Raw genomic sequence first — 26,927 nt, 5'->3', positions numbered from 1 at the left:
TGGCTCTGCCTTTGTGCCTAAGCTACAGGGATATGGTTTAAAACAGTGTAGACAGACCTAGACTCGTTTCTCTACTTTCAAATCCATTATATATATATATGTGTGTGTGTGTGTGTGTGTGTGTATATATATATATATATTTTTTTTAATATGTCCTATGCAACTAAGTCTGTTAGGTATGTCTTAAATTCATCAGGCCTTTTACTTTTGTGTACTAAGAGGGAAAACTTTAAAAAAAGGGGGGGGTTAAAAAGGTATGAACAAAGTAAATGATATTTTATGTAAGGCTTTATTTGTAATGGAAAACAATTTCTTGTTCCTACATTTACAAAAACTATTTGTTGACTATAGTAGAATAAAATCCTTCTAGTTGAGTACTTTGGCATTTTGTATTATGTATATACATATGTGTATATAATATAATTCAGTGTCATTTACTATTGATTTTTTTCTAACTCTTAGGTTCTTTAAAATATCCTATGTTTTGGAGCACCTGGGTGGCTCAGTGGGTTAAGCCTCTGCCTTCGGATCAGGTCATGATCTCAGGGTCCTGGGATCAAGCCTCTGCTCAGCAGGGAGCCTGCTTCCCCCCCCCTCTCTTCCTCTCTGCCTACTTGTGGTCTCTGTCTGTCAAATAAATAGATAAAATCTTTAAAAAATAATAATAATAAAATATCCTTTTTTTTTTTTTTTTTTTTTTTTTACTATATATCCTTTAGGGACCATAACATTCTATGTATTTCAGGCTGCACTACTCATTTCAGCATGATCCTTTGCACTCTGGGAAAAGCTAGGTGGGGAGCAGTATCTACAGTTTTTCTAAGACTCCAGTCTTAGTACTTACACAACTGCAGCATATCACAAGAATTTTTAAAAATGAAGGAAATTTTTTTTTAATTTTTTATTTTTTATAAACATATATTTTTATCCCCAGGGGTACAGGTCTGTGAATCACCAGGTTTACACACTTCACAGCACTCACCAAAGCACATACCCTCCCCAATGTCCATAATCCCACCCCCTTCTCCCAAACCCCCTCCCCCCAGCAACCCTCAGTTTGTTTTGTGAGATTAAGAGTCACTTATGGTTTGTCTCCCTCCCAATCCCATCTTGTTTCATTTTTTAAATAAGGCAGGAAGACTATTCCAGTGCAATAGTGTACAGAGAAGGGTTTAACATTCCCTCTTTCATTGTGTCAGTGTTTCTTTATTGGGTGCAGAATATGTTAGACCCTATTGCAGGTGATGGAGCTATAATACTGAGCAAAACATTGGGTTCTCCTTTGCCATAGCTGTCACATTCTAATGGGGAAAATGGACAATAAATAAATAAGCAAATTCATATAATACCAGGTAGTTACAGTATCCAGGGAGATAAATGGGTTGGGGTAATGGGATCAAGAATGAAACATGATGAGTGTGTGGGGGCTGCTATAAATAGTGTGGTCAGGGAAGGCTTCTCTGAGGAGGTGGCCTTTGATTAGAGAATTTTAAAAAGCAAGGAAGCAAAATTTTTAAGTATTCCTGTGAATAAGGAAGATGTGTGCAGTTGGAAATAGCAGATGGTCCAGATGGGAATCATATTTGCCATATTCAGGACCATTATGAGGGCAAGATAGACTGAACAGTGGAAAGAATGACTGTAAAAAGCAGGTGAAACCCTCGCCAGGGGCCAGATTATGTAGAAATTTTTATCTCATTTCAGGTACTTTAAATTTTATTCTAAAAATTCTGGGAAGGCAATAGAAGTCTTTGAGTAGAAGAGTGATAGCATCTGATTTAATATAATTTTACAAAAGTATTGAGGCATAATTGACAAACTAAATTACAAATGTTTAAAATATACAATTTGGTAAATTCTGATATATGTATAAACATATTAAAACCATTACTGCATGTGGCTGTCCAATTTTCCCAGCACCACTTATTGAAGAGGCTGTCTTTTTTCCATTGGACATTCTTTCCTGCTTTGTCGAAGATTAGTTGACCATAGAGTTGAGGGTCTATTTCTGGGCAGAAAAATGAAATTGGACCATTTCTTTACAACACACACAAAAATAGACTCAAAATGGATGAAGGACCTCAATGTGCGAAAGGAATCCATCAAAATCCTTGAGGAGAACACAGGCAGCAACCTCTTCGACCTCTGCCGCAGCAACATCTTCCTGGGAACAACGCAAAAGGCAAGGGAAGCAAGGGAAAAATGAACTATTGGGATTTCATCAAGATCAAAAGCTTTTGCACAGCAAAGGAAACAGTTAACAAAATCAAAAGACAACTGACAGAATGGGAGAAGATATTTGCAAACGACATATCAGATAAAGGACTAGTGTCCAGAATCTATAAAGAACTTAGCAAACTCAACACCCAAAGAACAAATAATCCAATCAAGAAATGGGCAGAGGACATGAACAGACATTTCTGAAAAGACGACATCCAGATGGCCAACAGACACATGAAAAAGTGCTCCATATCACTCGGCATCAGGGAAAAACAAATCAAAACCACAATGCGATATCACCTCACACCAGTCAGAATGGCTAAAATCAACAAGTCAGGAAATGACAGATGCTGGAGAGGATGCGGAGAAAGGGGAACCCTCCTACACTATTGGTGGGAATGCAAGCTGGTGCAACCTCTCTGGAAAACAGCATGGAGGTTCCTCAAAATGTTGAAAATAGAACTGCCCTATGACCCAGCAATTGCACTATTGGGTATTTACCCTAAAGATACAAACGTAGTGATCCAAAGGGGCACGTGTACTCGAATGTTTATAGCAGCAATGTCCACAATAGCCAAACTATGGAAAGAACCTAGATGTCCATCAACAGATGAATGGATCAAGAAGATGTGGTATATATACACAATGGAATACTATGCAGCCATCAAAAGAAATGAAATCTTGCCATTTGCGACAACATGGATGGAACTAGAGCGTATCATGCTTAGCAAAATAAGTCAAGCAGAGAAAGACAACTATCATATGATCTCCCTGATATGAGGAAGTGGTGATGCAACATGGGAGCTTAAGTGGGTACGAGAAGAATAAATGAAATAAGATTGGATTGGGAGGGAGACAAAACATAAGTGACTCTTAATCTCACAAAACAAACTGAGGGTTGCTGGGGGGAGGGGGGTTGGGAGAAGGGGGTGGGATTATGGACATTGGGGAGGGTATGTGCTTTGGTGAGTGCTGTGAAGTGTGTAAACCTGGCGAATCACAGACCTGTACCCCTGGGGATAAAAATATATGTTTATAAAAAATAAAAAATTTAAAAAAAATAAAAAATAAATAAAACCATTACTGCAATTAATATAATGAACATAACCTTTCCCTAAAAGATTTCCTTGTATCCCTATGTAATTCCTCCATCTGGCCTCTGCCCACCACCCTCAGGTCCAGCCAAGTACTGACCTGCTTTCTATCACTCTAGATTGGTCTGACTGTTCTAGATTTGGACATTCCATCCTAGAATTGGAATAATATAAAATGTGTATACTCTTTTCTGGTTCAGCTTCCTTACTAAGCTTGATTATTTTAAAGGTCATCCCCATTGTTTTATGCATCAGTAGTACAATACTTTGTATTGCTGAGTAATATTCTATTGCATAAAAATTCCATAGCTATTAGTTTACTTCTTCACTTGCTTATTTCTTCACCTGTTAATAAACATTTAGATCATCTCTAGGGTTTTTGCTATTATAAATAAAGCTCCTTTGGAAATTTGTGTAGAAGTATTTATATGCTTTCGTTTCTCTTAGATAAAGTATCTAAGAGTAGAATGACTGAGACATATATTAGATGTACATCAAACTTTTCAAGAAACCACAACGTCATTTTCCAAAGTATTTGAACCTTTATACATTCCCCACAACAGTTGATGAGGGCTTCCAACTGTCCATATTCTGCTAACACTTGTAACAGTCCATTATTTTGTGTTTTGTTATTAAATTTTAGCCACTCTACTTAGTGTGTAGTGGTATATCACTGTTATTTTAATTGTCATTTTCCTAATAATGGGATAGAAATGTTGAACATCTTTTGTCTCTTCTTTATCATCTGTATGCTTCTTTGGTGAAGAGTATTCAAATCCTCACACATTTTTTGAGTTGGTTATTTTCTTATTATCAATATTGAATCAAAGACTTGCAGTGAGGAATGCTCACAGGATTCTTACTGCTGAGTGGCCTGGTATCCTTTTTAATGACTAATTCTAGTTGCAGTGAGGAAGATGGATGGTGTATATGGAACGGTGTGCTGGGCCACAGAGACATTTACCTTACATTTACATTACTCTTTTTCTGGACATAATTAAAACTCTGTTTTAAAATGCATTCTTTTACTCAAATGCCCAGGGCTATATGAAATATTGGGATAGGAATATCTTCTTTCCAATGCAGTTAGCTAGGGTAGGCCCCAGGCTGAGTTGCTCTTATCCCTCACTATTCCAGGGATGACTTACCTTTAGAAAAGTAAATTTGTGTTGTCTATTATATATCTATGTAGAGATACTAAGTAGACAGTTGGATATGGCGAGAGGGAAGTTGGACAGGTGAATCTTCTGAGATTCAGAAGAAAGATCAGACAAGGAATCATGAATTCAGAAACCTTCATCATATTGGTTATCCTTAAACCCACAGAACTAGAAGAACTCATCCAATAAGGAAGTATAGATAGAGAAAAGAAAAAAGTTAAGAGGTAATTCCTGGGACCCCCAAAGAAGTCTGAAAAAAAAGAATTAACGACAAAGACTTAAAATGATTAATGGAGATGGGGATAACATTCAGACAGGGAGAGGCAATAAAAAATATATATATATACTTACTTTTATTGACCTGTGATGCAAGAACTCATTGAATCACAATTAGCAGGCACAGGTTGTACCCTTTGGATGTGGAAGAAAGTAAACAGAGCAGTTACAAAAGTATTGAGATTACTAAAAGGGCACACTGTTTCTAATGACAGGTGTAAGGAGGCTGGCTTTTAGTTGTGTTGATTCTCAGCTTCCTTGGGCTGATGTGGGGACAAATACTTTATAACAATCAGTTTTTTAATTGTCTGTACCTGAAATAAAAACCAGTGTACTAATTTGGGGGAAGATGGGGTTGTGACAAATATCTTGTGAACTAAGTTCATGTACATATAGGGGTTCTGCTATACAGCTTTATGCACGTGGACAGCCTACATGACAGGGGTAATGACCATATTGTGTTCCCCATGGCTCACCCAGTGGAGTTTCATGTAAAGGGAAGTCGTGTGCCAAGGTTCAAAAATAGAGCTTTTACTGTTGCAAAGTAGCAAGATGGTTATAACTAGTTGAAACATAGATATTATTTTACTTGGTACACTCTATTTTCTATATGAAGCTTATATAGTATACAGTCCTTCTTGGCTTTAAACTCTTACCATTATCTGCTACCTCTATGAAGTTTAGGTTGATAACCCCCCTGATCACTAATTAAACATTCTTTAACATTAATGAAATTTATATGTATTACAAATTTCAATTATTTTTATGTCCTTTAAGTTTGCATTTTATTCCCTACATTGTCAACAAGCAGCAGAGAGATAGAGCTGGGTGTCATCAATATTATTAATGTCAATAAGGATCTGCTGATCAAATGAATAACTGAATGAAATAATGAATATTGAATACATTCAGTTGAATAAATGTTGAACTTATGGCAGAAACTGCATTGTCACAAGTTAATGAGAGCCCTAAGTGAATCACTTCATTCATTCATCTGTAAAAATAGAAAGCTCAAAAGGTACCTCTTAGATCTGGTTTTTAATAATACTCTGATTGCTTATGCTAATATATTTCTCCATATAGCATTACTTTTAAAATACTGAATTGATAAAGTATATAATTTTATGGAATAAAATGCAGTGATATCTTAAAATCTAAAGACACATGATTGCTCATATTTCTTATCTTTTGTTTTAATTTCACATTAGAGATCATTGAAAGCCATAAAAAGTAAAATGATGTCACTCTAATAATGATAATTTAATAAAAATAAAAATGGTATTAACTGGATATAGGCTAGGATATTTATATAAATTATCTCATCTAATTCTTATAATAAAGATACTAATTGATAAGTATCAATATTATTTTTATTTTACAATTTCAGAAACAGGCACAGAGAAGGAAAATAAGTTTCAAAGATTGCACAGCTGGACAGCAAGTGATGGAACCAGGACTCCAGCTTTGGGATTTCTGATTGAGATTCGGTGCCCTTACATGTTGTTCTATACTGCCTCACAATCACAGACTGTGAAAACATGGAGAATTTATTTTTAAATTAATTTTCTAAAGCACTTATTGAATGGAAAATGCATTATCTGCTATCACTTAAATTCTCACTGTTTATCTTACCAAACTTTATGTTTTCTTCTTTGGTACCACTATGTATTTTTTTAAAGATTTTATTTATTTCTTTGAGAGAGAGAGCATGAGTGGGGTGAGGGGCAGAGGGAGAAACAGGCTTCCTGCTGAGCATGGAGCCCAATACAGGACTGGATGCCAGCACCCTGGGATCATGACCTGAGCTGAAGGCAGAGCCACCTAGGAGCCCTTGCTGCCTCTATTTTTATCACACATTTTCACATACTTGAAATATAAACTTCTCACTAAAACAACTAAGTCAGTAATAATAATGTTATGCCACTTAGGACCAACTTTTCCCCGAGATATTATATAGTAACATGTCTTATTAACTTAAAACATTTATTCTTGGGCGCCTGGGTGGCTCAGTGGGTTAAGCCGCTGCCTTCTGCTCAGGTCATGATCTCAGGATCCTGGGATCGAGTCCCACATCGGGATCTCTGCTCAGCAGGGAGCCTGTTTCCCTCTCTCTGCCTGCCTCTCTGTCTACTGTGAACTCTCTCTGTCAAATAAATAAATAAAATCTTTAAAAATAAATTTATTCTTATGTGGCAATTTACTTCTAAGAGAAGATTTGCTAATTCACATATTTAGAATAGCCATGGGGAGAACCCTTCTACATTTCTAATAGTTTCTAGATCCAGGGTTGCTGCTTGGCAACCAACTCAAACTTTGGCAGTTCCAGTCACTTTTTGGTTTTTAGGTGATGCTCTCTTGCACATAGCTGCCCTCTAACCCTGCCAGCTGTTGCAGATGATTTATGCACTGGTCCCCAAGAAACCAGTGTTGGACATGGAACTGACTTAGGGCAAGCAAGTCAACACCACTGCACAACAAAGAGAACAGTATGTCCTTTGGGTCCATAGACAAAGGGAGCATATTCATAATCCCTGAACATGACATATTCTAAATGTGTTTTTATAAATTAAGATTCTGCTTGCATTTATATAGAAATAATGGATTTTTATGGTTTTACAGGTTGTCTGATATTTAAGTTGACTTTAATTTAATTCTAACATCTTAGAACAATCAATATTATCATCTAGAAGGCTGTGAAATCACTCTTTCCTATTACCACAAAGGCAATTTACAAGTTACTCTGTACAAATAAATTGTACATCTTGTACTCTGAAACAAGTTTAAAAAATAGGAATAAAGCCAAATAATTATATTCATTTAATGCTTGTTTTTGTTTTTTTACATAAGCTGAATCACATCTACCAGATTTATAGGCCTCCTAGAACCTGCCACCAAGTAAAGGACCATCATAAAATTCCAGTTTTGTTCTTTTAAGAAAATTGATTACATAAGCACATGAATCTTTCTGGTGATAAATAATAATTTACTAGCGTTGTTTTATTTTGAACCACCAATATTTTGATAATAGCCCCTATCTATCTTCTTGTGCTCTTTTTAAAATTTATGTATTTCTATTTTCCAAATATTTTATAAACTAAATTGTTCCCTGGACTATCTTAAAGTACATGAAGATCTAGGAAGTGTTGATTTGTATTCATCCCATACAGTGTGCTTGAAAATTCATTAATTGTTTTGAATCTGCTTGTGGTCAAAGGTCTTAATGCTCTTTGAACTTCTGATATTGAAGTTGAGAATTTTCAGCAGATATGCCAGCCCTTATTTTATTATATTTTATCCCTAGAGATCATTTCTATTATGAGAAATTCAAATGTCTTTATTAAGTAATCATTAATTTGTGTTCATTCCGTACACATTTTTGCATGTCTTGGATTTCAGTGATTTCTACCAGGAATTAACGTTTAGCCCCTTCAGATTTTTGCATCTGGGTGGTTGAAATTATGTAAATACTTAATAAACCTAAAGGAGCTTAAATATATGAAAGCTAATAACTTTGCTGGAGTAGAGTAAGCTAAGGTTAGGGGAGTATTAGTTTACAATATTAGAGTTCCAGGTAGCACTTTTCGTGGCTATCAAACCGCTGTTCTTTCTATCTCTTCTAAAAATTTCAGCACATCATTTTAGGTCAAAGTGCAATTGCTTCTGATTAATCCAGTTGTGCTACTAAATATTCACAAACAGCATTATCACATGGAGCTGATAATATAGTACATGAAATTCAAAACATAATATACTATGACCAAAATTAGTACAGTGTTGCTTTCCATTTGTGTCTTTATAATTCAGCTACATTTTAAAAACAGGTATGGATTTTAATTTTTTTAGTTTTTAAAATAAAGGTATGTTTTAATATTCATCAATGAACTATCATATAAATTACCATCACATACTTATTGTCTGTTATTCTCAAGAATACTCATGCTCTTATCTCTCTAAAACAAACAGAATTGTTAAAGTTTTTATTAATTTATTAAACATCTATGATGTTCTAGGCAGGTATTAGATTTGATTTAAAAAGATTTTAAAAAGAATAAAAATGCAACTGAAATATAGTCCTTCCTTTGAGAAACACTTCATCAAGTAATGATAGTAGAATAATATACATAAATAGTATATTATACATATATATTGTATATGTATATTGTATATTATATATATTATACATAATATATATAATATATATAATATTATGTATACATAACATACATAATATACATAAATTCCCAGATCAATTTCATTAGTAATTGCTATTTATATACAGTGAGTCTCCAGAATTTTTATGTGACTAAAGTTTGAAGACAGTAACATAGAACTGGGGGCTAGGGGAGCTTTATAAAAGTCAAGTTTGTATAGCAAGCCAGTCTTTACTTATAATGTATGTTTATTTGGGATGACTTCTGTGTGTGTGGTAGAGAATCAGGGAGTTCATAGAAATCCAGTGGTTAAAACCTTTCATTACAGAGCCATTTTTAACATCCTTTATTGAAACACATGCCAAAAATCTTACTCAGTCTGCTACTTATAATATTGCTAATCATTAAACCCTATGAAAGAATAGCATGAGACACTGAGAAGTGGCCCAAAGTCACATAGCTAGTGAGTGTGAAGTGATGTAGAATTTAAACCAAGTACATCTGACTGCAAGTTCATTCTTTTTTTTTTTTAAGATTTTATTTATTTTATTTGACAGAGAGAGAGATCACAAGTAGGCAGAGAGGCAGGCAGAGACAGAGGGGGAAGCAGGCTCCCTGCTGAGCAGAGAGCCCGATGCAGGGCTCGATCCCAGAACTCTGAGATCATGACCTGAGCCGAAGGCAGCGGCTTAATCCACTGAGCCACCCAGGCGCCCTGCAAGTTCATTCTTATGCTTATTGATGAAGATGATGATGATGATGATGTTGATGTATTTACTATTTGATGTTTTTTGGTAGTCAGAAATAATTTCTTCCCATCTCTTTATGGTATACACATTTCCTTTATAATTGTCCTTTACAAAATGGCCAACTTATTCAGACTGTTCTAGAAGTGGCCAAAGCCCACTGAGACTTAATTTTGAGTGTCATGCAGATGAGAGCCAGAAGCAGAGCTCCTGGTCTACATTGGCCTTACCCTTTTGGATGAGACAGTCTCATACTTTTATCACTATCTGTAGGTGAGTTTTGATGGGGAAGTTTTAATTTTTTGAAAAGATGTTTCATAACATATTTCTGAAACTTAATTTTCTAACGTTTCCAGAAATGAATTCAGGACTTTCATTTGTAGCAGATTATGCCTCTCAGGTAATGCAATACAGGCTATATATAAATAAGATTAAAATCTTATATAAAAAGTGTAACTATGATACAATTTGGTTAGCCCATTATATTCCATGCTAACAGTTCATCCCCACTTTCTTTTTTTTTTAATTTTTTTTTAAAGATTTTATTTATTTATTTGCCAGAGAGAGAGAGAGCGTGCAAGCGAGCACAGGCAGACAGAGTGGCAGCAGAGGCAGAGGGAGAAGCAGGCTCCCGGCCGAGCAAGGAGCCCGATGTGGGACTCGATCCCAGGATGCCGGGATCATGACCTGAGCCGAAGGCAGCTGCTTAACCAACTGAGCCACCCAGGCGTCCCTCATCCCCACTTTCTAATTTAATTCTCACAACAACCTTTAGAGGGCTATCATATACTATCAACATTCTACAGGTACATCAATAGAAATTGCAAGCAGATAAGTGTCTTGCCCAAGATGTACCTTAAATGGTGTAGTTGGGATTTGTGCTCAATCATTCTCACAAATTTACCATTTATTAGCTATAATATCATATTAAATAATAACTCTCCAGTGCCATTATTAATCATTTACCCCTGGATCCAAGAGTGTGCAGATGTAGAAAAATTAATTTGATTTTACTATGGCCTTTTGCGAGGTCACCTGTTTTCCTACCCTCTATCATTTGTCTAATAATTGCCCTGATAATAATGGACAAGAATCCTGAAATAATTGTCTTAAGCGTGAGTTCAGTTATTTTTGTTTGTTTGTTTTAAAAAATAGCTTAAGGAGGATTACTCTATAGCATTGGAGAGAGACAAAGAAAGATAAAGGGGGAAAAGTTATGTTAAAGCTATTGTAATAATCTAGAAAAAATCCAACCCTGCTGTTTTCCGGCATCCATGAGATTTGCATTTATGCTAACTAAGATTGACTTATAGGCTTTGTTCTGAAAAGAGTTCCATGAAATATTGCCTTAAGAATTTGTAATTCCAGGGGTACCTGGGTGTCTTGGTCAGTTAAGTGGCTGCCATTGCTCAGGTCATAGTCTCAGGGTCCTGGCATTGAGCAGGGCATCAGGCTCCCTGTTCAATGCAGAGTCTGCTTCTCCCTCAGCCCTGCCTCCTCTCACCCTGCTCCTGTGTGCAGTCACATGCTCTTTCTTTCTCTCTCTCTCTTTCTCTTTCTCTCTTTCTCTCTCTGTCAAATAACTAAAATCTTAAAAAAAAAAAAAAAAATTTGTAACTCCAGATTCCCTGCTTGGCCAATTTATCATACGATGAGAAATTGTCAAAAGTGGGCCAGAAATAAATGACAGTGAGGGAAAGGCCTGAAACTTGGACAATATCACCTTTCCTGTACTATATTCTGATCCATATCTAACACATTGTACCTATTAATCCAACTAGGAAAATCTCATGTGTCTTCTGTTATTTTATAGAACAAAAATTTGCATACCCAAGGATAAAGTTTCATCACACTTCTTTATATATTACTGACAGAAGGAAGGAGGGAGAAAAAATTGAATAATAGAGTAGGGACAAGAATAGAAGTCTGGCACAGGAATGGAACAGACTGGAAGTAGCACATCACATGGGAGGTTCTCCCACAAGTACAGAAGGAAGAATTACCAGTCTTTACATGGATCAGAAACTTGCCTAAACAGACATTTGCGTAAATGTGTATGTGTGTGTTTGTGTGTGTGCCATGAAGATTTTAGAATTTTTAAATCCTTTTCCAAAATTCAGAAAAAAAAAAAAGGAACCTAGCCTGAATTTTCTCTGATGGTGTCTTAAGAAATATATGGTTGTTAAAGTGCCTTTAACAGAATGGAAGATGAAAAATACTAATGAAAACATCCCACCATGCAGCAGATTTTAAATGATTGGTCTTTTGTATGTGGACTGTCTTACAAACATGCCTCCAATCTTAAATTAAACCCTTGGTAGGAAATAATATAACTCTAACACAAAAAATAGTTTGAAAACCTCTTGATAGATTTTCTAGTAACTGCAGACTGTGGTGGATAAAATATGACCATACCTCTCGAGCAACCTTCTTAGATCTTAATTTGATAAAAATTAATAATGTATGGCCATACAAAGAATACTAAAAATGACCTATATCCATCAAAGTATGGAAAGAAACAGATATCACTTCTGAATTGGATGATTTTGGGGGAATTAGTAGGCTATTTGCAATGAGTGTGAGTAGATCATGTAGAAGACAGAAGGGATAGTTCAACAACCTGGCTAGAGACAGTAGGGATTATTAACCATCCAGGGCTTGAAAAGGCAGAGAGAAGGAACATTGTTCAGAATGCAGAGACACAGTGGGTCTTGTGGAGAGGGCTACCTGACAACTGCAGAGAGCTCTAACTAAGGGACAGAGCCGCCCCTGGTGATGTTTCAAAGAAGGGGTAGTTACTCTGTCCCATTGTCTTCCATTTCTATAATCTCCTACTGGGGGTCCTCAATGGTGGAATGAAATCAGAAGTCAGAGAGCAAAGGGTCCATGATGAGATCCTTCAGGTATGCCTCCTGAGCAAGACCTGTATGAAGAGTGGGACATGGATCTCAAGGGACAAATAGATGTCTAGCACACCTACAAATAGAACATTTGGAACTGAAATGAACATACAAAGTCTTTATTACTTAAACATTGAGATTCCAAGACAGAAAATGGCCAAAAATTAGGGGAAATATTTAGCATTTATAAGAAAAACAACCAGTTAATTAATAAGGAATGGGATATATATATATATATATATATATATATATATATATATCCCATATATCCCATATATCATATATATATATATGAAATAAAATGAAACTGATGGTAGATTTTTTTTAACAATATTGAGTATTGTGATAGAAATTATGTGAAAGGAAAGCATATAAAAGGAATTTTATACATGCATCAATAAAAAATACAAGAAGTTTTGTAAGTTAGGCATACATTCTTAGAATGCTAGAAGTGTGGTGAGCTTCCTGTTTTTAATGTGAACATAGTCATACAGAAAAGAATTGTGGGAACAAATAAAACTGCTTATATTTCACTCTTAGAAGGGTTCAAATGTTGTACACTAAATGCTTATACTGACCTTACTCTGTATACTGTGAAAACAAACAAACAAACAATCAAACAGCCGGAATCACCTTTTTCAAAGGAGCCACTGAACTGAGCACATCACCTTCTACATTTTAGCAGCCATCTAGGGCCCCTCCTATCTCTTCATAACCTTAAAGTTGTGTAAATTAAATCCTCAGGGACTTTTCTCTGGTACTCTGGCAATTTAGCTAATGATTACTTTACTATATATATATTTTACTATATAATTTTTCTGCCCATTCAAGTAAGACTCTGTTTGAAACATTTTCAGTCCTGGAGTGTACAAACTTTTTTTAAATCCTCAGGGACTTTTCGCTGGTACTCTGGCAATTTAGCTAATGATTACTTTACTATATATATATTTTACTATATAATTTTTCTGCCCATCCAAATAAGACTCTGTTTGAAACATTTTCAGTCCTGGAGTATACAAACTTTTTTAAAAACATGTGTCCTTTTGTTCTCGTGCTAGGAATTACAATTGCTGACCTGCGCAGAATGGCATGTCAGTGATCAGTAGAGGGTCTTTCTCTTTTAGAAGTGTGCACGTTAAGAGGGTATTTTTGCACAACTTTTTTAGAGAGGGAAGGGAGATCTTCATCACCTCATTTTTATATTCTTTATTTAATAGCCAATACAATTATTTGGGCTATCTGAATAGATTAAGGCATAATAACATAATTATTAGCAAGATTAGTTTTTCCATTAAATTTGGTATTTGGGACTATGTTTGTTTTGAAGAAAATTAAGGTATTTTGGAATATGTTTGTTTTTAACAAACATAAGAAAATATGTTTGTTTTTCAGTAAATTCTATATAGAGCAAAATTTAATAATAAATGTGACTGCTGACAAATAAATGCCCTTTTCATAGTCTTCCTTTAACTCCAGCAACCCACGCTTCATAATCTTACTAGTACTCTTATACTTACATAGTAACTTACATTATATTTTGAACATGCTTTTTCAAAGTGTATTGTATTTGCTTCTACTACTATTTTGAAAAAGTAACCGTTCATGTGTTCTTGTGCCCATTTTGCAAATTCAGGCAAGCCAAGGCCAGAGAAAGTGGATGATTTCTTTATGGTTACATGCTTAGAAATGAAGCTCTATACCAAATGTCACAACCACAAATTCTTTTTTTTTTTTTTCCACCAGCCCTGCTTGACTCAATAATTAATTTGGTGCCTTTATGTTCCATATACGGTACTGCCTTTGGGGAGATAAACACCATGTTCCTTGCAGCTCTTTTGATCACACACACACCTTTATGATATATAATCTTTGATGAGTAAGACTAACTTTGCCATTTTTATTTATTTAATTTTCTTAATTTGATGTTTTATTTTAAAAAGATGAAAAACAAGTAAAACTATACCATCCAAAGATGTTAATAGAAAAAGCCAGAATATCCCCATAGGCCCCTCTGCTCCCTGCCATCCTACCATGCTGAGAGACTGAAGGTAAGCGCTGTGAATAGATGGTGTGGTAATCCAATATTGGATGAGCATATTTTTGCTCAGTCAAAAATACATATGTAAATACATAAATATATCCATAAATATATCTAGAGGTTCTGTATACTTGATATTAAAGAAATGACATTGCCCTCTATACATTATTCTTCAACTTTTCTTTTCACCTTAATAATATATCATGGATAGTATCACCTACCAATACATAAAGCTCTAACTCCACATTTGCGTTATAATTTCTGTGTGCACATCCCATCCATCTATAATTTTACATAAACAGGTATCCAACATGCTCTTTTTCTTTTTTTCAATAAGGACTCTTTTTTCTCATTTCCTTGCTCCTCTTTCACTGGACGACTCTTCTGCCCTCCACTCTCCCCTCAAGAAACTCATGTTAACACATTCATGAGTATCCTTCCACGACGTTTTTTATACTCATATACTCACAACGCAAATACATTTCTACACGATTATGTGCACACATTGACACTTAGAGAAGCTCTGTGCTTCTATGTTTTCAAATAATCATACCACTTCTCGTTTTACTTTTCGCATTCAATCTTATCTTGTGGAAGCCCCTTTGGTCAAATGGCGAAGAACGGATTCATTTTATTTCATAATTGCATAATGTTCCAAAGTGGGGCTTATGATAATTCATGTCATCATTTCTCTCTTGGTGAGCATTGTTTACTCCATTAATGAGGATCTAGTCAGGAGAGAGAAATCAAACTTTTGTTTTAACATAGAGAAATCAGACTTCTGTAAAGATTTGTGGCCTTGTCTGGGTGAACAAAGAAAAGAAATGGGAATTTTTTCAAGCTTGAAAAAAGGGACCCATGGTATAGAAACTCATACTTCTGAGGAAGAAGCCATTTGGCTGGTGCTGGTGTCTACGAATTTTCGAGTCTTGTTTCTGAGGCAGAAAAACTGCCCACTGTACTCAGCTACTGCTATGGGAGGAACCTACAGGTACCAAGGGAAGAAGCATTTCTAGGATGATTCACTCAAGGAGCAGAGAAGCAGCCAACAAAAAGCAAGTGAGATGGAGCAAATCCCATTTTCCTTTCCCAGCCTTGTGGGCCCCCAGCTAGCAGAGCTTCAGGGGAAGTTCAGTGATGAAACACAAATGTGGTTTGCAGAGCCCCATCATCAGAGTACATTTTCAGGCAATGGGCTTACAGTTGTGAGAACACCAACTTCACAACTGGCACAACTTTACTGACAAGATTTTTTTTTTTTTTTTTTTTTTTTTGTTAAGAACAGAGTTGTATTAAGTGTCCTTATTCACATTTTCTTTTGAACCAGTGCTTTTATTTCTCTGGGATAGATTCCAAGGAGGGAGATCATTGTACAAAGTGATATTTTTAATTTTTTAACAGATGTTGCCAGATGTTTTGATGGTACTGCAAAAATTCACACTTCTACCGGCAATTTTTGAGAGTCCTTGTTTTTCTTATCCCCACCAGCAACAGAGGGCTATCACCGTTTTCAACCTTTCCAACATTGTGGGTGTAAAGCAATGCCTTGTTTTTACTTTAATTAGCATTTTTCTGAAGTTTGTGATTTTAAGCATCTTATCATATGTGTAATAATCATCTGTAATCCTTTTTTTGTGAATTCCTATCCTTACTTTTCACTCGATATTTTTCTATTGGATTTCTTCTGTTGTCTTTTTTGTGACTAGACAAAAACCCTCTTTGCACATTACAGAGATTGAACTCAGTCTTCTGCATTGTGCTTTTTTATAATTTCATTGTTTGTTTATTCACTTTAATTTTTATATATTTTCCAGAGATAACTAAATATAATCAAATATCACTTACAGCTTCTGGTTCTCATATTAGTTTTGTAGACTTTTCCCCCCCCAACATTGAATTTACAATTTAGACTTATTTCAAATTTTTAAAATTTTTTTTATATTTAAGACTGTTTTCCATCTGGAGTCTATGACTGTATATTCCATTTAGTAATGGGTTTGATTTCTTTTCTTTCATATAGACAGTCAGTTGTCTGAAGCATTTATTTTGTCAACTTTCCTTTCAATATGACTTGAAATGCCAATTTTATTATATGTGAAATTATTTTATCTTTATCTGATGGCTGCATAGTATTCCATGGGGGTAAAAATATATGTTTATAAAAAATAAAAAATTATCTTTTTCTGGATTTTCTATTCTGGATTTTACTGACCTTTTGGTTAATTTTTATGCCAATGCCCTATTGAATTAATCACAGTGACTTTTAATATGGGGAATGCCTAACATAAGGAGATCTCTTTTTTTTCATTATTTTCTTGGTTATTCTCAGCCATTTCTTTTCCTATATATGTTCCTTAAGATAATTTTATCTATCTCCTTTCTGCTTCACAAAGGAAGAAATTAATTATCCCCCCCATCAAAAAGTGGTGCTTTCATTTGCTCAGATCATGATCTCCTCAATAACATTCTATAATTTATATTTTTAGTAAGATTTTATGACTTCTCTGTTAAATTTATTCTTAACTATTTTATGGTTTTTCTTTTTATTATCACATTTCGGGATGTTTTTAAAAATTTATTTTTTTCAGTGTTCCAAAATTCATTGTTTATGCAGCACACTCAGTGCTCCATGCAATCTGTGACCTCCATAATACCCACCACCAGGCTCAACCCCCCACCCCCAAAACCCTCAGTTTGTTTCTCAGAGTCCACAGTCTTTCATGGTTTGTCTCCCCCTCTAATCTCCCCCAACTCACTTCTTCTGGATATTTATTGCTAGAAGGGAAAAAGCTATTGATCTTACAGTATTTCCATGAGGGTAGACTAAACCGTCACAGTAAAAAAAATCCAAAAAACATGATGGCTCCAAAGAAATACAAGTTTATTTCGCTTTCATGAGAGTTTAGAGTATATGTTCCAAATTGGAAGAGGGGTCTTCACCATATGGCCATTCAAGGACTCAGGAGAATTCAGCTCTTCTATCTTTAATATGTGGTTTCCTGACTTGCTCTGATAGTCACTGTCTCTGCACTGAGGAATAGAAAAAGAGCATGAAGGAAATTTTATATTTATGGAACAGATAGGAAACTAAAATTGTGAGCTCTGTTCACATCTCACTGGAGGGTATTTAGTTATAGGCAACCCTTAACTGAAAGGAACCGTGGGAGATACAGTGTGACTGGAAGGCATATACCCAGTTACCATTCTGTTCATAGAGAAGAAGGGATGATGAGTTCTAGGAAATTTAGTTGACTGTCATGGTATAATTACCCTGTATCTAGCCATTGTACTAAAGAGGACATTCGTTGTGATGAGCACCATGTAAGTGATAAATCACTGATTTCTACTCCAGAAACCAATAGTGCACTGTATGTTAACTAATTTTTTTTAAGTCTCATTAATCATAGTAGTTTTCATGTTTAACCAGGTACACTTGGAATTTCTACAATATCAGTAAGGGAAGATTATTTTGTTCTTTCTTTTCAATATATTCTCCTACCAATTTTTTTTTTTTTTACTGTTCTTATATTTGTTAGAAATTCTAAGATGCTTGAATAATAGTAGCAAGAGTAAGCATTCGTAGCAGAACTTCTTTAACTTAGTTCATATATTTTACCATCTAGAAAAAAATGGGACATTGATTTTAAAATATTGTCTTTATTACTTTAAGGGATCTCCTTCCATTCTTATTTTACTTAGAGCTTACATAGTAGTAATACTACAGAAGTTTGTCAAATATCTTTTCAGCATATACAATCACAATGTTTGTCTCTTTCAATGTGTTAACCTAATTAAATGCTGCCAGATTTTCTGGTCAGAAAATATCTCGAATAAATCCTATTTATTCTATTCCTTGTGCATTTTTTAGATACACTGCTAGTGTGTCAAAGTTACGTGCTACTATTTAGATATATGCTAATATGTTTAAAGGAACTTTGCATCTGTGGTCCCAAATAAGATTAAAGCATAATTTTCTTTTCCCTCTTTCTTTCTTTTTAGGTACTGTCTTAACACATACGAAATTTCCTTTCTGCAAGATTAATAATGTGAATTAGTGAACTTTGTTTCTATAGTCAAGAATAATGTAAAGAATATTGAATTATGTGTTCTTTAAAAGTAAGGTAAAACTCACTTTTGAAATCATCATGCCCTTATCCTTTCGAGGGCATATAGACTTCTATTTATCTATCTATCTAATCTCTTTGTTAATTTGTATCTATTCAAGTTTTCCTCTTCTTGAATAAATTCTGACAACTTCTACTGTGCTAGAATATGATTCATTTTTTCTAGGTTTTTAGATTTGTTGCAACAGTATTATATGTCACACTTTTATGATTTTTCTAATTTTTTCTGTCTCTTTGGTTATTTATCCTTTCTCGTTTATTCCTGTTTTTTTCTTTTCCTTAAAAAGTCTTACTAGAAATTCATCTATTTTGCAATTATCTTCAAGGACCTGTTATAAGAAAATATTTCTTTATTCTTCTTATTTATATCTCTTTAATGAGTTTTAGTTTTTATAATTTATTATTTTTTACTACATTCTTTTATTGGGTTTCATTACTGTTTTCTTTAATAATTAAAGCATTTATGTTTATAAATTTTTTTCTGGATATAGCTTTTGCTGTGTTCCTTATAGGTCTTACTATAACATTTTCAAGACTTTCTGGTTATAATTTTTCAGAGAGTTTTCATTTCATTGAACCAAGCATTATCTAAAAGTATGTTAATTAGTAGTGATTAAGATTTATTAGTCACATTTCAAGTTTTTATTTCTAATTTTATTGTCTCAATATCAAAAGAAGTGCCCTATTAAATCCCTATTGAAGTTTTTTGTTAAGGTATTATTTGAGGGTAAATCAAATTTTAAATGTTTATAGACATTATAAACAACATTTTTCATTTAGTGGACATGAGTTTTTTATATGTATCTATTAATCAAGTTTTTATTGCAGTATTTAACTTCTCTGCATTTTGTTTGTTTATAAGCCCCATTGTTTTCAAAGGCTTTTCTTCTATTACACATTTAATTACCTGAGCAAAAATAGTCCCATTTTCTACATAGAATTTCTTCAGATGACCTTCAAAACTGCCTCATTTCTTTTTCTTCTTTCAAATATTCTTGACTTCTAGCCTGGACAGGAGGAAGATACACCGCTAGGGAGGTGAGGGGGACCAAGGGAAATAAATAGAGAATAGCACTGTATCAGTGCAATGTGTGAATCTTACTCTGGTTTCCTCACTCGGGAATATTTAGTTATTTTCCTTCAGGTCTATAAAAATCCTCTTTCAGTTTTCCTTACTGCCCTTTTCTGATCAATGATCTAATATACAGAGTGGTCACGTATAGATACATACATGACCAGCCATATTGCTTATTCTTTAACACAGAGTATTGTCTTTTAAAGGAGCTATGTTATTTTCCTGGGATTATAACATTAAAAAATATCTTAAACCAATTTAGTAATGATGTTCTCATTCGGTAATCATTTTTCCTTTCTGGTAATAAAAATCCAACCATGTTTTCTAAGATCAAATTCTAAAAACAATTGTTATTATATGAATAATAATGTCAAAACAAAGCTAACAGTATCAGATATATTTCTATCAAACAAAAATCAGAAATCTCTTAAAAATTCTAAAAAGCACTTATAAAATTAGAAGTCTGTCCTTCTGCATACTGTAAATGATCTGCTAAAATGAATCTGCTAAGATCAGTCTGCATCAATCAATCCGCTTGATGATCCCATGCTTTTCATGCAGACCTGTCTGAAACTTTTGCGGGTTCCAACTCTCAGTGACCTAAAAGGACACTACAGCTTGGGTATCATTAACTTATGTTAGATTCTAAGACAACTTCTATTCAATGTAAGGTAGAGAATTTAAGCTGATCATAACGAGGTATGACAACCATATTTGACTAATCTACAAAGAAGAATATGTCATTGCAATAGTAATGGGGCAAGCCACCCGATTAATTAGCAGCAAATTAGACAGATTGCCTTGGAAGTTTTCCAAGAGTAGAAGTGTTTCTGATGCTTTGCTTCAAAAGCAGGGCAGACAAACTTCCTTAATCCCCTTGGGTAGAGAAAAGTTTGGTTTTTCATTCTTAAATTTTATGTCATAATCTAATCCACAATTGAAGCAGAATTGCGGGACAGAGAAGTTGGGCTCTTTATGTTTAAATTATGAGTCTCGTAACCTGTGACAATTATTGTGATTTTTGAGGGAGATTTTTGGGTGTTTCGTCTATCTGTGAATGGTAATGGAAATATTATAACCTTGTAAGCTATAAAATGTGTTCATGCACAGCTCATTTGAGTCTAACAACAGTCTCAAAGATATTTTCTCCTCCATGTTATGGTGAGGAAACAGTGAGGAATCTTCTGGGTTCTCAAACAGTACACTCTTGCCAGAGTCAGTGCATTACCATGGGGCAAGCTGTGAGTTAGGCTTTCCCTCTCCAATGCTGCCAACACAGCAGTGGGGTGCACCCTCTGTCCCATACGGTAACTGGAATAGAAACAAAAGTGAACTTAGCCAGGGCAAAAAAAAAAAAAAAAAAAGTAACCTTCACCTAAGCTCCTTTCTTCCTTGCAGTACCTAGTCTTTTAGTAGGAGAAAATAGAACCAGTGGATTTCAGGTTAAAAGATATCTTGAAGTACTACATAGTCAAGAAAATGCTTCCTCCCCCTTAGCATGGGTGTTGCTGGTGAAGAGCATCGGAAATAGCTGCTTACTATAACTTCATGTCGAAATCATTCACAACTGTGAAGGGGACCTGATCCTCCTTGTTTTTATCTCAAAACAAAGTGCTATTTGGTTTGAAAAATTAAGTAATCCGATGCCATATTAAATTTCTGTAGTGCTCCTGGGTCCTTGCTGAAACACCTTTCAGTTCTATACCTTAACTGTGTTTTCGAATACCTTGGAAATACAGAAGACATAACAAAACAACCACTATAACAAAATTCCCCCCCAGTCTATTATATTATGTGACTTATTTACCTCTGCTCACACAATAGTGTGTCAAAATTCCAAATTTCACTCAGAAGGGAAGATGGATTGGTTTTGTTTTCTAGTCTCTAGAAGAGGAGTTGAGATGTCAGGAAAAAAGTACCTCTCTCCATCACCAGAGGAAGCTAATCAAGGAAAAATGTCTGCTGGCAGCATAGACATTAATCTCCAGCGGGATCATGGGCCTGTTATGAGGTGTGACTAATCGCATCATTGTGACTCATCTTGGTCTCTAATACCACGCTGCACAGTGACGTCAGTGGTTTTGTGAGATGGATGTTGCATGTAAAGGAAAAAATACTCTTCAGCTGGAATATCTGTAAGCCTTTGCATGACTCGGTGACAGCCTGCAGTAAATGCATCTCCTGTTTCTCCACAATAACGTTTGCCACCTCCTGTCATCACTGTGTTTCCGGCACAGTCTGGAGCAGTCATCACGGGGCAGTTTCAGACCCGCAGGTTGTTAGAATGGCTTAGCTCTCAAAAATGACCTATGTCAAGATGCTCCGTGATTGTCTCTACAGGTCCACTTTGGCGCTGAGTCCAGATGCTCTAGTACAGAAAGTTTTTAAAAAGAATCCTAAAGCGTTTATATACCACATCTTCTTTATCCATTCATCTGTTGAGGGACATCTGGGCTCTTTCTGTAGTTTGGCTATTGTGGACATTGCTGCTATAAATATTCAGCTGCATGTGCCCCTTCAGATCACTATGTTTGTATCTTTAGGGTACCCCTGAAACAAATAATACATTATATGTTAATTTTAAAAAAAGAAATATTATTTATCAGTAAGAATAAATGAACTATCAGCTTGCAAAAAAAAGGAATCCTAAAGTATTAATTCAGAGTCTTCACAAACTTTTGGTTTCTGGAACAGTTTTTCCAACATTTTCTCTACAGAAGAAAGGTGTACTGTGATCTCTTGGTACATGTAAAGTGTATGATACACATATATTTTGATGTGTCGGTCAGTTATCCACTAACAGATAACTGGTGGAGTAGAAAGAACAGCCAGAAGGGATGAGACAGAAAGCCTCAGGCTGGCCCTGGCTTGGGCATGAGGCTGCTATTGCTGGGAAAAGAAGGCCTTTTGGCTTCAAAAGAGGGGGTTCTACTCTTTGAGGTCTCTCTCTATCTTAAAATTATAAGGCTTTTTAAAAAAATGTATCTATTCAAAAGTTTTCTCATGCTTCTTTTCTACTATGCTGGAAATCTTTTAAGAGTCAAGAACTAAGGCAATATTTTTTTTAACTTATTTTGAAGTCAAATTTTAAAATAAAAAAAAATTTTAATATCTTTAATTTAAACAGTTGAGTGTTTAAAATTTAAAAGTGTCTTCTGAATATTTATATTTTAAAAGCAAATTAACAGAAAATACAATATATATTTTAAAGGAGCAGGAGCTAGACGTATGCGCCATGTACCTGATGTGCAATAGTTACTGACACTAGAAACAGAATTTACTTAGAATTTCCTGGTAGCAAAAATGATAAAGGAATAATGGACTATATATTCATTTGTTAATTTATTTAAAAAAAAAAACACATGTATTTTTCTAGAGAAATAAGCATTTCCTGGTAATAAATACTCCTAGATTGATATATATACACTAATGCTAATTGAAACATTTTCACAAGGACAATGATATGTACTAGAGAAATAAAATTTGGTAAGACAAATGTCATTCTGTGTAAGCAGTTTGTATTTCTATCAATCAGAACAATACACTAGCATTTAGATGTTGACCTGTGCTGTGCTTTCTTTTCTCTACAGTAAAGACTGTTCTTATATTCTGAATCAGTGTCTCTAATTTCATTTTTCAGAATGACAAATCCCCGGGGCGATCGGCAAGTCGATCAAGTAATATTTCAAAAGTAGGTAAACTATATTACTTAATTGTTTATTGATTTCCGTATCTTATGAGCTCAAGTAAATATTTTACAATGTTTAACCTATAATTGTTATCTGTGAGCAGTACACAAATATGACTTGTTAATAGTTTTAACTATTTTGAGCTTTTGCTGTGATATGAGGACACGATTTCACACAACAAAATAAGTCGTCATTTTTCCTTTTCAGTGATATATGCAAAAGATAATTTGTTACTTTTAGAATGTCATGCAAAGTATGTTTTTTTTTTTCTCTTACTTCAAACATCATGGAGCTGTCACATTCCCAACTTGATACTGTATCAACACTCATGGTACAATTTCCATAAATTCAGTTTTTCTACAAGTTTGGACTCCTTTATGCTCATATTAACCAGGACCAGTTTTAGAAATAACTTAAGACATTAGTTTAGTCATATTTGTTTTATAGAGTCAATGGATGAAGAAAACAAACTACTCCCTAGACCATCTATAAATTTAAGCAAAACACCAGACATTATGGCATGGCAGAGATAACTCTAGATTTTTATAGTGCCTGGAAATCAAAAATCAAAAGCTATTCTCTAAAATGAGACACAATGCAATGTACAGACTGTGTTCAGGGAATGAGAAATCACTTAGAGCCATTTGTCAAATCAGAAAACTATGGACTTCCAAAAATGTAATTCAGACAAAGATGGATTTCCCATGACTAGAACTTGTTCTGTGGGACCACTCACTTGCCAGCACCCTCCACAGCCCTGAGCTTAATTTTATATATTTTGTAATTTTTTATTATTCTCTTTCAAGAGAACCCCCCAAATAGTTGGCAACTACAGACACTGTAGAACACAGACACACTTCAAGGTTAGGGAAGTGTTTTGTTTTGTTTTGTTTTCAGAAACAAAGAACTTCATTATTTATGGATAAATAGAAATAGCCAGAGCATCAGCATCTTCTTTAGCTGGTTTCCTGAGGCTGGTTCTTGGGAGATGATGGCAAGATGGCCGGGTGACTCCTCCAAACACAGGGGATTGGTTATAGGAGTGCAACCCTACACTTAGGAAACTCTTCTATTTTCAGCAGATAGGAAGTATGCCTGTCCGTTGCTCTGTGAGACAACATTTCTGTGTTACAATGCAAAATGCCTTATAAAAGCATCCTTAAAAAGACAGTCCAGAACTAAAGCAGGCAACAAATCTGCTGACAAGACGTGCAGAAGAGAGATACAAGAAACCCACAGAGAATCACATCTCAGCACATGGGACTGAACATTTATAATTACATTCAAATCCAAGTGCTTTTGTGGATATTCGAGAGCCAATGTGGTCTAGGATTAATTCTAGAGAAGGAGATCTGAGTGTCTGTTGCTGTGCTGTCACTACTTATGTGACCATGAGACCATGACTTAACCTCCCTGAGATAGAGTTGCCTCCACTGTGACACGAGGGTGATGGTATCAGTCCCTTGGAAGCCTCCATAAGTAGGTCTAAATTAAAACAATTCCTTGAAAATGTCTGTCATCTTAGTCGTGACATGGAGAACCTTGCCTGCAACTGAAGAACATTGTCGTCTTTCTAGACTTGAATGTTAATGTCGACCTGGACACTTGTAAACATACCCACAATTCCTTTGTCATGCCAGATACTGTCTCGTGATCCAGAGGTACAGTGATATTGCATTTCCAAGCTGATGTTTGAGTTTGGCACAAGGCAGATTGTTAATGAATTTTAGCCTTTTAACTTCTTTGAGAAATAAAGAAGTCAAGAGTTTAGTTTCCATTCTGTGAGTTCTTCCAGGCTCTGATATGTATTAATTGCATCCCTGTGTGGGAGACAATTAATGACAAAAATGCATTATATTCAGAGGGAAATGAAAAGCTCTCTTTTTAAATGATCTAGTTGCACAATAGCAAAAAAGTCAACTATCAGACACCCATGGAGATAAAAAGATTGCTGTGTGCATGTTTATTTTTTAAGCCCATATGATTTTCCTTTTATTCATTCTCAGAGTGACAGTCACAAATGCTAAACACGTTGAGTCCTCACTACTTTTTCATGAATTATTAAGTGACAAAATTTTCATTAGGACCATGTAACCTACCGAGTGTGAAATGGTAAAATCTAGCAATATTTAAATCCTTAACTTTTAAAGTGGTGGAGGAAAAAAAAAATCAAAGCAGAACCAGGATGCTTTGTCTCTTTAAGTCTTCTGGACTTCATCCCATGTGGCTTTTCCTTTTCCTGATTTTGCTTTGTAACCTTTCACTGTAATAAATCGTAGCCATGATTATGACCATAAACTTAGTCCTATGAACTTCCTAGAAAAATCACTGAAACTGGGTGTGGCCATGGGAACCATTCCCTTCCACATTAGTGCAGACAGAAGGCTATGGGAGTTGAGAGAATGATCACTTCCCTTTGGTGAAGACAGGATGCATCCAGAGATGGTTTCTTAGAAGAATGTTATATAAACAGGGCCTCGAAGAATGGGTGTGACTTGATTTGTTTAAAAGGATATAAAGCACAAAAAGTGGAAGCTGGAAACCATGGATTATGAAGAGAAAGATACATAACTCATTTTAGGGGCCTTTGAGATGGAACTTTGAATAATAGGATATACTCTAGTCACAACATTCAAGTGTCAGCTGTCTTGATAACACACGGATGGATTTAGAACCCATCAAGATCCTCAAGGCTTTAGTAAATATGTATGAAACTGAACATCATGATTTTTGCTCTTCCGGATTGTATAAACATGATCCCGCAGTTGTGAATATGAAATATCCAAGGATGTGATAAATAACAAATATTGAATTGTTAATGAACATTAAAAATGTTCTCGTGGTCTTCATCTCTGAATCTTTTTATCCTGTGTTATTTAATTGCAATTATACCTTGCATGTTATATTGCCAGTTTTCTGGCCATTCCAGAATTTTTTCTTGGTTTATCTTTCTAGTTTGTTTTAGGACTATAAGACAGACCTGTGACTTTTTTTCTTATTCTAATAGAATTTGTGTGCATTAGATATGTTAAAGTTGATTCAAAAGCTACAGAGAAGCTGTATAGGTTTAAAGCAATGTATGTGAGATTGTCAAAATATCTCCAGTGTGAACAAAGCAGCATTCATTTATCCACACTTACTTTTTTGGTTTGTTTTTTTGAAAAGCTGCTTTTGATATTAATGCTGGTTGCTGCTTTTTAACACACCCACAGCGCCCAAATAGGTTCCTCAAGATGTAAAATTAGCCAAATTTGGCCTTTCTTTTATTTCTTCTAGGGTGAGGAATCATTATATTCAACTAGCAACAGCATATTACATATTTCACAAGAAAAATCATTCAAAAGCAAACTGTCAAAAGGAAAGAAAGCCTTGTACTTTCAATTCAAATCAACATCTAGAATTTTCTTTTAAATAAAACACTTTGAGGCTTTTTGGTCTATGTGGGAAGCAGCTC

General features: G+C 34.9%; 1 protein-coding gene across 4 annotated transcripts in view; it reads left to right on the top strand.

Moving 5' to 3' along the window:
• The window catches only part of MARCHF1 (membrane associated ring-CH-type finger 1), a 922,254-nt gene that overhangs the window by 734,337 nt on the left and 160,990 nt on the right, over window positions 1-26,927 (top strand). For all 4 annotated transcript variants that reach the window (XM_059174528.1, XM_059174538.1, XM_059174546.1 and 1 more), the window contains exon 4: window positions 23,425-23,475. In XM_059174528.1, the coding sequence (XP_059030511.1) occupies window positions 23,425-23,475 (51 nt within the window). The remainder of the gene's footprint in view (window positions 1-23,424; window positions 23,476-26,927) is intronic.

Source organism: Mustela lutreola, chromosome 1 (assembly GCF_030435805.1).
Source record: "Mustela lutreola isolate mMusLut2 chromosome 1, mMusLut2.pri, whole genome shotgun sequence".
NCBI lineage: Eukaryota > Metazoa > Chordata > Mammalia > Carnivora > Mustelidae > Mustela > Mustela lutreola.
This window is presented reverse-complemented; position numbering and strand designations above follow the sequence as displayed.